Source organism: Carettochelys insculpta, chromosome 1 (assembly GCF_033958435.1).
Source record: "Carettochelys insculpta isolate YL-2023 chromosome 1, ASM3395843v1, whole genome shotgun sequence".
In the NCBI taxonomy this organism is placed as follows: domain Eukaryota; kingdom Metazoa; phylum Chordata; order Testudines; family Carettochelyidae; genus Carettochelys; species Carettochelys insculpta.
Window position 1 is genome coordinate 321,450,605 of NC_134137.1, and position 15,831 is coordinate 321,466,435.

General features: G+C 50.6%; 1 protein-coding gene across 1 annotated transcript in view; it reads right to left on the reverse strand.

Annotated features, from left to right (window-relative positions):
- Positions 1-701: 701 nt before the first annotated feature.
- LOC142018790 (uncharacterized) overlaps positions 702-15,831 on the reverse strand; it is a 29,470-nt gene continuing 14,340 nt past the window's right edge. The window contains exon 3 of the mRNA XM_075004919.1: positions 702-895. Within this exon, the coding sequence (XP_074861020.1) occupies positions 702-895 (194 nt within the window). The remainder of the gene's footprint in view (positions 896-15,831) is intronic.

Here is a 15,831-nt window from a genome sequence, read left to right on the forward strand (position 1 = left end):
TTCAAAGTCCTGCAGTGATGACATTGATGTAGTGCTACTACTCTGTTATAAGCTTTGTATATTATTTAAGTGTAACAAATACTTCATTCATTGCCTGCCCTAAACTTTGCATTTGGTGACATTCTTGCTGCTGTGTTAATATCGGGTCTATTAAGCTGGACCTCATGGTCCATTACCCTTTCTTTAGGCCTGACCCCAAGAAGTTTATGGGTCTTGAGCACAGTGTGAAAAAGCAAAGGGTTTCACTCTCACCCAAGGAGCTCATTAGGACTTTATAGAAACACAAAAAATACCCCCACAGTACCAACATTTGCACTGAGGGATACTCACCAGACAAACAGCCTGGTGTCAGGAGGTGTTCATTGTTCTCTTTTTCCAGTCCTGCACATCAATTTAGCAAGCTAACTAAAGGGAGTGCTCATTTGTAATCCAGCATTTCATCCTTTGTAGTAGAGATTCATTTACCAGCATCCCTTAACTTTGCTTCCTGAAATTCCAGTTTCATTTAGGGCAACATTTTAAATTAGCTGACATGGGGAGGACAGGCCTACACTGCCATTTCTTAACTTAGGATGTGGTGGCTGTTTGTTACAAAAACAATGAAGCAATAATTCACAACCTATTTTTAACAGACTTTTCTGGAGAGCTTTTATAGAGTAAGGGCCATGTTCTGCTGTTTATTCATCTTCAGAGGTACTGTACTACTCCTTGACTTCAGTGCGACTACTTAAGGAGCCAGTCACTCCTGAGGGGTTGTAAAGATTCCAGAATTTGGCCCTGAATATGGTGAGATTGTAGATGTGTTCTTCTATCATTAATACAACAGGTTTTTTTTGTTTCTTGGTCCATGTTTCATCCTCTCTCTCTCCCTTTAACATATCAATGCCTTCAATACCTTCAGGATATGTCATTTTTGAGTGCACGAAAAAGTCAACATGGGTTTTCATTCACTATAAAATGCCTCCATATCCAAGGTGCTGAGCGTGGTATTCTGAGAGCACTCGGCCTAATGCAGGGTTTGTCCTCAACTCATACCAGTGTAGCCAATGCCCTAAATTTATTTTGAATTGTGCTTTGATATTTAAGGTGCAGGAGAAAGCACTGGATTTTAATCCATTACAGTATTTTCTGTGAAACATTGAGCTCATTGCCCTGTAGAAGCAGCCGCTTGCGAAGTGATGTCCTGTATCATTTTCAGAAGTGCCACTCTCTAAGAAACACAGTCACAACAAATTTGCAAACCAAAGTAGTCTCACTTTCACCAATCAAGCTTCAAGTCTTGTGTGTGTGTGTGTGTGTGTGTTTGTAGGCAACAAAAAATGTAAAGTTAGTTTTGCCATTACTACTTCAACACAGAACACCCTTCTCCAATAAAATCCTACTTAGAGTACGGGTTTCTGTAAAACTCTTACAACAATATTTTGATTCAAGAAAATAAAAATAGCCATGGATGTTTAAGGGTCTGCATTACAACTTTGTACACTCAGTGAAAACCAAAATTAGGGAAGTGTTGTTTTGTATACAAATCAGATGTAGAAGAAGTATTTATCACTCCTTTTTATCTTCACATGTGTACTACATGGCAAACATTTGTTATTCTTTCTAATATATCTGCAACATATATCAAAACCTGAATTACACCTACAGGGCCTGAGAAAAGTTGTTTTGTTAGTCCAACTGAATTTGTTTTTACCTCAGCAGCATTGCAATATGAACTTGTTTGAGCCAGTTAGCATAGTAACCATACAAAATAAAAACTAAACAAACAAAAGAAGCTAGAACCAGAATATGCACACAGGAATGTTAAATCCCTCCAATTACACCAAGATAGAATTATATCATCCAGAGGACAGGGATGTTGTATAGTAACTGATCTATAAGTTGATATTTATTTCTCAGTCCATGCTCTCTGACTGATTGAGTGGAGCCAATTTATATAATGACTGCATAATTTATACTCAATAACTATATGGTACACAAACTCCTCCTGTGCACTGTACACCTGAGAACCATTATAAACCAGATTGCTGGGATTTGTACAACCAACTGTGAGGCTGATTTTTAGCACATATACCATAATTACGAAATTCTCTCTCTTCGGTTACACTGAAGCTCCAGAATTCCTATCCACCTGCCCATGCAAACATGGCCACCTCAGCATCTAACTCTCTCTCTGTCTTTCCTCCTACCTCCAGATATGAAATGTAATTTTTTAAGAAGTCACAATTTGTGGAGAGATGGCCTTCTTGAAACAGCAATAGGACTAAGAGAGAAGATACTGGGAAGGCTGCTGTAAGATGGAGTGGCAGAGTTGGAATGAGGCCAAAGGTTGACTCGGGCACATTTACTCTAGCTTCACGGACAGAGAGTTCTGATGGTAATAGTCAAGTACAGTTTTATAGTAGCGAAGAGGAACAGAGGCCTGAAAGGACAGTGCACACAGTTCAGTATAATAACGCCTCAAGGGTGCCTCCTGTTATTTGGCAATGGCTATATCTTGAGCTAATTAAATCTTTTGTTGTTGACATCCAAATGTGTTTAATCTGAGATGTGGCCATTCCCATGTAAACAAGAATTACCCTCAATGTATCACTTTAATAACCAGGGATTTTCTCTTTGGTCATTCGGGTATAGCATCAGCAAACATTTTTATAATTTTTGTACTTCCAGCTGCTGTTCATCTTCTGCGTCTACATTGCAAACTTATTTTGAAGTTAACTGCCAAGTAGGGGCTACTTTTGTGTAGACGCTTAACTTCAAAGTAAGGGGGAGAGTACTTCGAAGTAAGGGAGGGTGCATCTTGTGTGTAGACGTTCTGCTTTGAAGTTGCTTACTTTGAAGTTATTTTGTAGTGTAGACACAGCTGAGATTGAATACAAAGCAAAAGCCAAGTAGTAAATTTTACAGTGTCTGCTAACAGTCATGGCTCCCATACTTTTCGGCATCATGCCCCCTCTTTAGATTTTTGAAAAATTGTCACTCCCCCCCACCTCTTCTTTACCATCATCCAACCCTCTTTTTAATAAAAAGTTCAATACATACTTTAAAATAAACACAAAAACTGGATATAAAAATGTTATTTAAAATTAAACGTCAGCATAAATAGTTTTTCTTGGCCCCTTGCAGGTGCCTGGTGTAGCCCCAGCTGGCCAGATGCCTGCGCCACATGCCAGCCACCGGAGCTGCCCATGCCAGCTGGTTGCCAGCCCAAGACCTGCACTGTTACAGCCTCCCGCCCGAGCCTCATGTTGCCAGGGCCAGCCACTCACCCACCAGCCACACGCTCCAAATGTGGGCCAGCTGCCCAAGACGCCCACCCAAACCCCATGCTGGCAGGGCCAGCCACTGCCCCCCATCCTGAGTCACCCAAGCCGCCTGTTGCCAGGGTCAGCTGCCCAGCCGATTTCTGTGCTGCTAGGGCCAGCTACCCACCCACCAGCCTGAGCTGCCCAAGCCCCCTGCTGCCAGGGCCAGCTGCCCACCTGCCAGTCCAAGATGTCCAAGCCATGCGCTGCCAGGGCCAACTGCTGGAGCCCCTCCCCTCTCACAAAGCCAGGTACCACCAGCCCCCTGCCCTTACCCCATCCCCATCCCCATCCCCCTCACCCAAGCCAGCAACCCCAGTCCCCCATCTAACCCCATCCTCCCCACACCCCAACCCACACTCACTCACCTTTCCAGAAGGCAGCTAGCTCCATGTGGGCCTTCGCCAGCTGTCTGCTTTTTCTAGCGGCTGCGCCAGGTCACCCACTCACAATGGCAGAGGCTGAGAGCCGCAAGAAGAGGCTGGATCTTTCTTTGGGGGGCAGAATGATGAGGGGAAGACCGAGTCACCTCGTGCCACCCCTGGAATTTCTTCATGCCCCCCCTCAAGGGGGCACACCCCCCAGTTTGGGAAACCGTGGTGTAACAGAAGAATTATCCAACTCGATGGCTTGTTAGATAAAACCGAGCATAAAACATTAATTGGCCGTTGATTGTTTTAACATCTTGTGTTTGAATTTATTTGCACTCTTTAACATAAGGGCTGTGTCTACACGTGCATGCTACTTCGAAGTAGCGGCACTAACTTCGAAATAGCGCCCGTCGCGGCTACACGCGTCGGGTGCTATTTCGAAGTTAACTTCGACATTAGGCGGCGAGACGTCGAAGTCGCTAACCTCATGAGGGGATTGGAATAGCGCCCTACTTCGACGTTCAACGTCGAAGTAGGGACCGTGTAGACAATCTGCGTCCCGCAACGTCGAAATTGTGGGGTCCTCCATGGCAGCTGGGGGGTTGAGAGACGCTGTCTCTCCAGCCCGTGTGGGGCTCTATGGTCACCGTGGGCAGCAGCCTTTAGCCCAGGGCTTCTGGCTGCTGCTGCTGCAGCGGGGAATTCATGCTGCATGCACAGGGTCTGCAACTCGTTGTCGGCTCTGTGTATCTTGTGCTGTTTAGTGCAAGTGTGTCTGGGAGGGGCCCTTTAAGGGAGCGGCTGGCTGTTGAGTCCGCCCTGTGACCCTGTCTGCAGCTGTGCCTGGCACCCTTATTTCGATGTGTGCTACTGTGGCGTGTAGACGTTCCCTCGCAGCGCCTATTTCGATGTGGTGCTGCGCAACGTCGATGTTGAACATCGACGTTGCCAGCCCTGGAGGACGTGTAGACGTTATTCATCGAAATAGCCTATTTCGATGTCGCCACATCGAAATAGGCTACTTCGATGTAGGCTTCACGTGTAGACGTAGCCAAGGTGTGGTACACTGTTTTTGGACACTTTCAGTGCCCTGTACTTTGAGTAGGTGAAACACTTAGCCCATGTTAGTTGTGAGGTCCCTTTCTCTTCTGTTGTGGATTTTAACCACTTCCCATTAGTAGGACGTGGAGTGGCACCGTACAATCTCACCAGGAAACCTGGGTGGCAAACTCATTTAATTCCTTTACGTAAAAATGCGGTGCAGGCACTGCTGTACCCCTGGAGGGGATGCAGTATACTCTTCCCTGCATGACCAGCCCATCAGAGCAGGGAGTCACAGAATAAATAACTCTATGGCTACGTCTACACGTGCACCCAACTTCGAAATAGCTTATTTCGATGTTGCGACATCGAAATAGGCTATTTCGATGAATAACGTCTACACGTCCTCCAGGGCTGGCAACGTCGATGTTCAACTTCGACGTTGCTCAGCCCAACATCGAAATAGGCACAGCGAGGGAACGTCTACACGCCAAAGTAGCACACATCGAAATAAGGGAGCCAGGCACAGCTGCAGACAGGGTCACGGGGCGGACTCAACAGCAAGCCGCTCCCTTAAAGGGCCCCTCCCAGACACACTTTCATTAAACAGTGCAAGATACACAGAGCCAACAACTAGTTGCAGACCCTGTATATGCAGCACGGACCCCCAGCTGCAGCAGCAGCAGCCAGAAGCCCTGGGCTAAGGGCTGCTGCCCACGGTGACCACAGAGCCCCGCAAGGGCTGGAGAGAGAGTATCTCTCAACCCCCCAGCTGATGGCCGCCATGGAGGACCCCGCTATTTCGATGTTGCGGGACGCGGATCGTCTACACGTCCCTACTTCGATGTTGAACGTCGAAGTAGGGCGCTATTCCCATCCGCTCATGGGGTTAGCGACTTCGACGTCTCGCCGCCTAACGTCGATTTCAACTTCGAAATAGCGCCCAACACGTGTAGACGTGACGGGCGCTATTTCGAAGTTACTGCCGCTACTTCGAAGTAGCGTGCACGTGTAGACGCAGCCTATAGCTCCTTTGGAGTAGCTGGTAGTTCTGGCTTTGTACTTCCTGAACATGAGCACTGTCCTTTTGTTTAGCCCTGAAAACCTGGGTGAGGTTCCTTGTGCCCTTTCCCTGTGCACACTGGACAAGGCAAAATCTGTCCCTGGGAGAAAGATGAATCTTATGAGGGTGACACACTCACCAAGCTGACAAAATACAGGAGACTACCAAAGTGAAACCCTGGCCCCATAAATCAGCTCAAAAACTCCCATTGGCTTCAGTGAGACCAGAATAGCCACGTCTACACATGCCAGCTACTTCGAAGGAGCGGCGCCAACTTCGAAATAGCGCCTGTCAGAGCTACACGTGTTGGGCGCTAGTTCGAAGTTAACATCGACGTTAGGCAGCGAGATGTCGAAGTCGCTAACCCCATGAGGGGATGGGAATAGCGCCCTACTTCGACGTTCAATGTCGAAGTAGAGAACGAGTAGTCGTTGCGCATCCTGCAACATCGAAATTGCAGGGTCCTCCATGGCGGCCATCAGCTGAGGGGTTGAGAAACGCTCTCTCCAGCCCCTGAGCTCAATGGTGGCCGCGTGCAGCGGCCCCTTAAAGCTCCCCGCCCCCTGCCTTCCTGTGCAGGAAGCTGAGAGAGCGTGCAGGCAGCAGCATTGCCACGCGGCTAGCCTGCACGCTCCTCCGCAGACACAGACACCCACACGCAACGCAATGGCCGCCTGCCAGCCTCCCAAGCGCCCCCAGGGGACCTCCCCCAAGGGGAGCCAGGGCTCCCAGCCCAGCAGCCAGGCAGGGAAGCGGCAGCGGGGCCCCTCCTGGACGGAGGCCGAGCTTTGGGACCTGCTGGGGCTCTGGAGCGAGGAGGAGGTGCTCCAGGTAATGGGGAGCAAGAGGCGGAACGCGGATGCATTCGCTCGGCTGGCCGAGGGCCTGGCCGCCCGGGGTCACCCTGCCCACGCTCCAGATCATGTCCGGAGTAAAGTGAAGGAGCTGCGGCAGGGTTACGCCTGGGCCCGGGATGCGGCCGGCCGATCTGGGGCCGCCCCCCTCACTTGCCCCTTTTACAGGGAGCTCAGGGACATCCTGGGCCCCCGGCACACCTCCTCCCCTCTGGCCATGCTTGATATCTTGGCCGACGAGCCCCAGCAGGCCCCGGAGGTGGAGTCCGCCCCGGAGGCAAGCCCCACACCCCGGGGGCCCCCCCAGGAGCCCATCCCCGGGACACCGGAGAAGGAGGAGGAGGAGGGGGAGTCCTCCTCCAGCGACACCGGCCTGAGGATCGTGCTGCCCTCGAGGAGCTCCAGCCGGGCGTCCGCCCCACGGGTGTTCCCCGACCGTGGGAGTGAACCGTCTGGTATGTACCCCCCCCGGTGCACACCCCCGGGGTTGAGGGGCAGGTGTAATAGATATGACCAGGGCCCTCCACATGCAGATGACCATGGCCCCAAGGACAGCAGTGACATGTCCCTCAGAAGAGTGCATCAGCCCCTGCCCCCCACCAGCACAACAGTGCCATGCCCCATCCCTGGGGCTGGGGTGAGCAGAACCTCTAGGGTCCCCCGGGGGGAGGGGGTCGGACACCCAGCAGCAGCAGCAGCAGCATGTGATGGAGTGGGCGGAGTGCAAATGCGAGACTCAGGCTACATATGAGAAACAAGCAGAATAGCTCCCAGTGGCTAAGGATGATCCTGGGGCTACAACTGGCAGGTTACACCTCTGCTCTGAACAAAGAGGAGGGAGGAGCCAAGCTGGGTTTGAATCGGGGGCTGCAGTTAGAGGCTAGGGGAAGGGAGAGCTAGAAGGCAGCCAGCCTGAGGAGGGGTTAAGCTACACCCCAGAGGGGCACCCCTTGTGGTCTTCTCCCCAGGACGGGTTGGAAGGACTGTCTCTGACTGCTGTACGGTCGCTTCTGTGTGAAACTGGGCATCTGTTGCCTGATAAACCTCCCGTTGTACCTGCTGAGTGAGAGTCACTCCTGCCAGCGGAGGGGTGCACTGCAGGGGGACCCCTGAACCCCATCACAGCAGCATCTCCCGGGGACAGGTATGGGGAACCTGCAGCAGAGGGGTGGGGGGACAAGGGCCACGGCTCGGGGCCCACACTAACGGCTGTCTCCAGTCTTCTTCCCCCCCTCCTGTGTTACACAGCTGCACCATCGGAAGGACCGGAGAGCGCTGGCGAGGCGTCAGTGGTCGCGGACAGCCCTCTGGGGCTATCACTCCAGGCCAGCCCCTCGGTGGAGGACTGACCAGCCCCACGGCGGAGAAGACGGCGGACCCGGCACCACCAGCCGACGGCGACAGACCCCCAGCTGCTGGCCCTCCACCGTCGGCAGCTGGAGGTCGCCGAGCAGCGGCTGCGGGTGGAGGAGCGCCGCCTACAGCTGCAGGGAGCGGGCACTGGCCTGGCGCCAGGAGGCATGGGGGGCCTTCATGCGGACCTTCGACCTTATCGCCGACTACCTGGCCCCCCATGCCATGCCGGCCGCCGCTGCGCCCGCGCTGCCTGCTCCACCTGCTGCTCCAGCCGCTGCTCCAGCCGCTGCGCCATCCGCCGTCACACCGCCACCCACCACCGAGGGCCCTTCTACCGCGGGGGACCTGGGGCCAGCTGACACCCACCGGCCATATCTACTGGTCCGCCCGGACCCCAGCCAGCCCCAGCCAGGGCTGAGGCCGAGGTGGGGATCCCAGCCGCCCACCCCCAGCGCTGGACATTAGGGGGTGTGGGGCCCAGGACGTGGCCACCCCCGCTCCCCCTTTGTATATATTCCCCCCAGTTTAATGTTACTCTGTAAATAGTTTGTATATTTGACCCGTTACTATGCTGATCCTTACCCCCCCATGTAAATAGTTCTCCCCTTCCTTGTCTTCCCCTTTCATCTTATCCCTATTTATAATACATATATATATAAGTTACATTTTGCCTGTAAATAGTTCGTCTTGTTGATAATAATAATAATAATAAGAGTTCTACAGATATTTGAGTTGACGAACAACTTTCTGCTTTTATTTACAAGAAAAGTGTGGGGGGTGTACTCTTGGGTAATCTGTGGTGTGGGTGTAGGGGCAGGGAGTGTTGTGGAGGGTGGGGGGGCAGTGGGGGGCCTGCCAGTGTTCACCCCGCGGCCTCATCGAACTAAGCCCGCAGGGCCTCCTGGACCCGGGTCCCTTGGGGGTCCACCTGGCTACTGGGGGCAGCAGGTGGCTGCACATCGGCCCTGCTGGCCTCCACAGCCCAGCCCTGAAAGAAGGCCTCCCCCTTGCTCTCCACCAGGTTGTGGAGGGCGCTGCACGCGCCCACAATCTGGGGGATGTTAGTGGGGCCCGCATCAAGGCGGGTGAGGCGACACCTCCAGCGCCCTTTGAGGCGCCCAAATGTGCGCTCCACCACCTGGCACGTGTGGTTCAGGCGCTGGTTGAAGTGCTCCTGGCTGGCAGACAGATGGCCCGTGTACGGGTGCATGAGCCAGGGCCAGAGTGGGTATGCCGCGTCTGCGATGATGCAGAGGGGCATGGTGGTGTCCCCCACAGGGATCTCCCACTGGGGGATGTAGCTCCCCGCCTCCAGACGGCAGCACAGGCCCGAGTTCCAGAATACCCGAGCGTCATGGGTGCTGCCAGGCCAGCCCACATAAATGTCCAGGAAACGGCCCCAGCTGTCCACCAAGGCCTGGAGGACCACTGAGTGGTAGCCCTTCCTGTTTAGGTAGCATCCTCCACTGTGTTCCGGGGCGCAGATGGGGATGTGAGTCCTATCCAGAGCCCCGAAGCAATTGGGGAAGCCCAGGGTGGCAAAGCCCGCGATGGCGGCATCTGGGTCCCCCAGCCTCACGAGCCTGTGGAGAAGCAGGGCGTTGATGGCATGGACGACCTGCAGGGAAAGCACATGGGAGAGCACCAATGAGGGGTGTGCAGGTTGTGTGTGGCCCTCCCCTGCCAGGGCCCCCATCCCCTCTCCTCCCCTCCCCTCCCCTGCCAGGGCTGCCTCCCTCTCCCCCCGTGGGTCCTCTTACCTCCATGAGGACAGCCCCAATGGTGGCCTTGCCAACGTCAAACTGCTGGCCCGTGGATCGGTAGCTGTCTGGAGTGGCCAGCTTCCAGACAGCGATGCCGACCCGTTTCTCCACACTGAGGGCATGCCGCATAAAGGTGTCGTGGTGCCTGAGTGCGGGGGTGAGCCACTGGCATAGCTCCAGAAATGTCTGCCGGCTCATGCGAAAGTTCCTGAGCCAGCGGTCGTTGTCCCACTCTCCGAGCACCAGCTGCTCCCACCAGTCGGTGCTCGTGCGGTAGCTCCACAGCCGGTGGCATGTGTGGCGGGGGGCGGGGGGTCGGGGTGCTGCAGGGTTGGGGGTTGTGTCTTCTTCCCCTGCGGGCAGCTCCTCCTCTGTGGCTAGGATGTGATGAGCTGCCTCCTGCATGGCATGGAGCAGGGCGAGCACTGCTCCTGCAGGGGCGGCTGGCTGGACCTCTGGCTGCTGCTGCTGCTGCTGCTGCTGCTGCTGCTGCTGCTGGGGGTCCATGCCTGCGTAGCTCGAGGTGTGCATGCCTATGGCTCTGCAGACCGCATGCTGTGTAGGCTGCGTGTGTCTGGGAGGGGCCCTTTAAGGGAGCGGCTAGCTGTTGCCCTGGAAGTGCTAGTCCGCCCTGTGACCCTGTCTGCAGCTGTTCCTGGCACCCTTATTTCGATGTGTGCTACTTTGGTGTGTAGATGTTCCCTCGCAGTGCCTACTTCGATGTGGTGCTGCCCAACGTCAACGTTGAATGTCGACATTACCAGCCCTGGAGGACATGTAGACGTTATTCATCGAAATAGGCTATTTCGATGTAGCGTTCACGTGTAGGCGTAGCCAATTTCACCTCAGATATCTAGGGGGCAGTGCATGGTAAAAATGAAGATGGGAAAAGCAAGTCTGAAGATTAATTTAAATTGCCATTAGATATAAGATAGAAATATAAAATAGTACAAATCAGGTGGGATCCTGGCTGCCAGGTTTTAAAGGTTCAGTGCTGTACTGCAGGACTTCACTTGTTGTTTCATGCTTGATTTCTCGAAACAAAAATGGTACAAAATATTATCCCCAGGACATCTGGAACAATGTACCTATGACTGAATAATACTCATAAGGACTGTCATTTTTCATATTTACAGTAAGTGTCTCTGACCTGGCTCACCTGCAGGTTTTACTAACATGTAAATGTTAGACAGTAATAATAAGAGAGAAACTAAGACATATTTTAAGAGAAATATGAGCCTGAACGGGCTGTAAAGGTTACCTATAGGGAGAACAGCTATTGTGCCTCGCACTGGACACTGAAGAGGGCCGAAATACATAATCAGAAAAAAATGGGACCTCTAAAAGATGATGAAATAAAACTACTAGGATCAATGCTAAAATGTACTGGTTCCACCTCCCTCATCCAGCACGTGTGAGACCTGACTTGTCCTGGATGAGGGAATTTGCCCTACGAAGGGAGGTCCCCTGCTCTGGCTACCCAGTCTGCTGATGGCTTCTCTTTTGCACTCCCCAGCTCCAGCCTCAGGGCCATCTTAGCTCCTGCCTGGACCTCAGCCCCTGCTGGGTCAACATTGACCTGGCCGCATTGGGCTGCTGGCTGTGGACATTGCTTCAGCTCCAGCCAGTCTGCCAGACATGGCATAGATCCCACAGGCGCCAGCTCGTGATGTGGGCACGGGCAAGGCCACATGGCACCAGCTGAGCCCTGACTGTGCTGCTGGCACAGCTCCTGAGGCTGGCAGCCAGATTTGTCACGGGCTGGGCTGTTGGCACTGTCCCAGCCCTATGGAGACCAGCTATGTCCCCAGCTGGGCTGCTGGCTCTGGTTCTGGTCCCACAGAGACCAGCTGTAGCATGGGCCACACTGCTGGCTCTAGCTGCTGCCATGTAGAGACTGGCAGATCCCTGGCCCTGGTGCCTAGTGCAGCCCCAGCCAGACTGTCAGCGCAGTCCCAGCTCTGCAGGCACCGGGTGCAGCCCTGGCCTTGCAGAGGCTGGCTCTGGCTGCCTGTGCCTCTGGCCAGGTACACAAGCCCCACTGGGCTCCCCTGCCCGAGGCAGCCAAGCTCTCCCTACTAACCTCCCACCCTGGTGTCTCTGGTCCAGTGACATCCATGGTCCTGTTGGATGATGGACGTTGCCAGCAGAGAGAATGACAGGTTTGGGAGTTTCAGCCTGTAATAACTGGAGAGGAAAAATGAAAGGATTTTAATAAGGTCAAAAAGAGAAGTGGCTTCATAAGATGTGAATCGAAAGATAAATACATTGTATGAGGAGCAAGAGACTGATGAAAGAAACTTAAGGTTCTCCTGTGAAGAAAGGGTAGATGTTGCTGTAACTTCTTCACATCAATGTTTGCCAAGTAGAGACGTAAAAATATGCTGCTATACAGATACATTTTTGGCAGCTGGGGAAGAAAACAAAACATTTGGGAAATGAGTCAAAAATTAAGGTAAGTTTAAAAGCAAAAAAATAAGTCGTGGCCCAACTGGAGACAGATGAAGCTGTAGCAGTGAATGATCTGTACCCTATAGTTGTCAAAGTAAAGTCACTGTAATGATGATCTTTAACTTCATACCACATAGCAGCTGGAGAGACGCTAACGTGGTACCTCTGAGGCAGTCATGAATGGAACAACCAGACAACTAATTACATAGAAACCTGGATTTACAGAACTAATCAAAATCAGAATTTCTGTTCTGTGGGAAATTCTGACATTTTGACATTTTCTTTGATCTCAGACTGGAACAAAAAAGTCAAAAAGTCTTATGAAATGAAATTTCAGGAAACCTCTGCAAATATCAAAATGATCTTCGGGCACTTGTTTTTAATAAAACTGAATATGAGATCCTAGCTGAAGTGAAGTCAAAATGAGGTGCTTTGACCTTATTGAAGTAAAATATTTTAATAATTTTTCACTGAAAGTTTTTGCTAAATCGAGAAGTTCCTGAGAAACAATCAACCGGCAGATTCAAGGCTTAAGTGAACAAGACAGACTGACAAACAATAACAGATAAACACGCTCATGATCAAAAGATCAAAACATTAATTTTCACATTTTTCTTAAATTCATTCCCCCTCCCAATATTTCCTCCCTTCCTCTCTTGGTTTACTGCCACATCTGTCCTGATCCCACACACCCCTTTTTGTCCTAATGTGTACAACTTGGGGCATGACAAATGGATTTCTGTCATTAACTGGAGTCATAACAGAGAAACATCAAATAGGTATACAGTAGTTAGGGCTAGTCTGAATGGAAGTATAATTAGAATCATAGAATCATAGGGACGGAAGGGACCTCAGGAGGTCATCTAGTCCAGCCCCTCACTTCAAGCAGGATGAACCCCAACTAAGTCATCCCAGCCAAGGGAAAATTATGTTTCATATCACTAACTTTTGTGGGAAGACAACAGAAACTGATAGGTATAAATAGGAGGCAATCTAAATTGACAAAAGAGGCTTTTGACAAAGTATCACATAAAAGACTGCTATGTAAGCATATCAAATAAAGCGTTGTTAGTTTCTTAAATGAAATCAGATGCCAGTAACTAAGTGGATATAAATTGAGTAGGTTTGTCATTGGGCACATTCTTGTTCTCACTAATCATATTTGTATACATAAATGTGAAAACATACCTACACTTTTGCTAGCGCCACAAAATTTGGAAGCTAGTGTTTTTCTGTGGAAAGAAGTGCATCTATTGATTGAAAAAATGTGTCATGAAATATAATAAATGTACTAAATATTGGATGAAAACAAGGACAAAGTGGTTTGTGACCTAGTCAGATGTTGCTCTGCCCACCATAAAAAATCAGAAAAGGAAATGTGAAGTGCTAGCAGAAAGGTAAAACACCGTGTTTAGTGTTTGTTAAAAACTGGGGAAATAAACAGCACAGTAGTTTGTTTGGCTCCATAGAGGAATGTAACGTAAATGAAAAGAGATCCTGGCAGAAAAGAAAGGCTATGTCTACATAGCATGCTGCTGCTGGTAGGCTCATGCAAATCCCAGGTATGAGGGGCTGTTAACAAGGAAGAGTTTGGTCGATAGAACCCCGTCTACACAGCTTGTTTTGTGGCAGCAGAAGCCTCTGCTGAGACAGCGATCATGTAAGAGTATGCAACTGAGGCCTGCAATATATAAAGGAGTGCCTCATTTGCATTGTCAAATACCCTCATTTGCATGAACTTGCTGGCAGCAGCATGCCATGTAGACATAGCCAAAGTCATGAGACAACATCTTGAGCCCCATATACATTTCTGGATTCATATTATAGGAAGCTAAGTGAAAAATAGAAAGATACAGAAGGTAACTGTGCATATTTACAATGTCTCCCATGAGGGTCACAGAGCCTTTATCAACAGTAATTAATTTAAAAATCTCAGTAACCCTGCAAGTGGTGTCAGATGGCAGAACAAGGAGTAATGGTCTGAAGTTGAAGAGGGAGAGGTATAGGTTGGATATTAGGAAAAGCTTCTTCACCAGGAGGGTGGCGAAGCATTGGAATGCGTTGCCTAGAGAGGTGGTGAATTTGTCATCCCTCAAGGATTTTAAGTCCCGGCTTGACAAGGTCCTGGCTGGGATGACTTAGTGGGGGTTGATCCTGCTTGAAGCAGGGGGCTGGACTAGATGACCTCCTGAGGTCCCTTCCAGCCCTATGATTCTGTGATTCTGTGAAGACAAGGGGTTCCTGAGGCTGAGGCTGCTGGCAGGTCTCTGCACCCCAGCTGGTCCCCAGCCATGGGGCTGCTGGGGTTCTCCTGGCTGGGGTCCTGCGGCTTCTCTCTGGTACAGTAACATCATTTGTCCTGCTCGCTGAGGGATGTTGCTGGATGAGAGTGTGCCAGATGAGAGTTTGAACCTGTGGTTTCATTAATGACTTTGATACTGAAGTGGAGAGTATGCTTATAAAATTTGTGGATGACACGAAACTGGGAAGAGTTGTAAGAACATCGGAGAACAGGATTAGATTATTTTGAAAAACTGGAGAACCAGTCCAAAATCAACATGAAGAAAATTCAATAAAGGTAAGTGCACAGTTCTGTACTTAGGAAAAAACAAAGCTCAAGGTAACTGTCTCTGTAGTAGAAAAGCAGAAAAGACTCTGAGGGCTTGTCTACACTAGGTCCCTACTTTGAAGGGAGGATGGTAAGTAGGGTGTTGGGAGTTCATTAATGAAATGCTGTGCAGCATACACAGCACTTCATTAAGCAAATTCTCCCCTGCAGCAACTTCGAAGAGTTAAACTTTAAAGTGCTGGCTCGTGTCTAGCCGTGGCTCACCCACCAGTACTTTGAAATGTCCAGGGTACTTTGAAGTCCCTTTACTGAGACAGTACCCTGGGTACTTCGAAGTACCGGCAGGTGAGTCACAGCTAGATGTGAGCTAGATGTCACTCTTGTTAATACAGCCTATAATAATAATAGCTTTTTTGCAACTGTACCACACTTTTGGCTCATATTCAATTTGGAATCCACGATAACCCTTAGGGCTTGCGACACTAGCCCCCTACTTCGAAGGGAGCATGGTAAGCAGGGCATTGGGAGTTTATTAATGAAGTGTTGCGCTGCATATGCAGCACTTCATTATGCAAATTCCCCCCCGCGGCAACTTCGAAATGGTAAACTTCGAAGTGCCAGCTCACATCTAGCTGCGGCTCACCCGCCAGTACTTCGAAGTACCCAGGGTACTGTCTCAGTAAAGGGACTTCGAAGTACCCTGGGTACTTCAAAGAACCGGCGGGTGAGCCACGGCTAGACACGAGCCAACACTTCCAAGTTTAACTCTTCGAAGTTGCCGTGCAGGGGAATTTGCTTAATGAAGTGTTGTGTATGCTGCGCAGCATTTCATTAATAAACTCCCAACACCCTACTTACCATGCTCCCTTCAAAGTAGGGGGCTAGTGTAGCAAGCCCTAAGGGTTATCGTGGATTCCAAATTGAATATGAGCCAAAAGTGTGGTACAGTTGCAAAAAAGCTATTATTATTATAGGCTGTATTAACAAGAGTGACAAATATAAGGCACAGGAGGTATTTGTTCCATTACACTCAGCACTGGTGAGGTCTGAGCTGGACT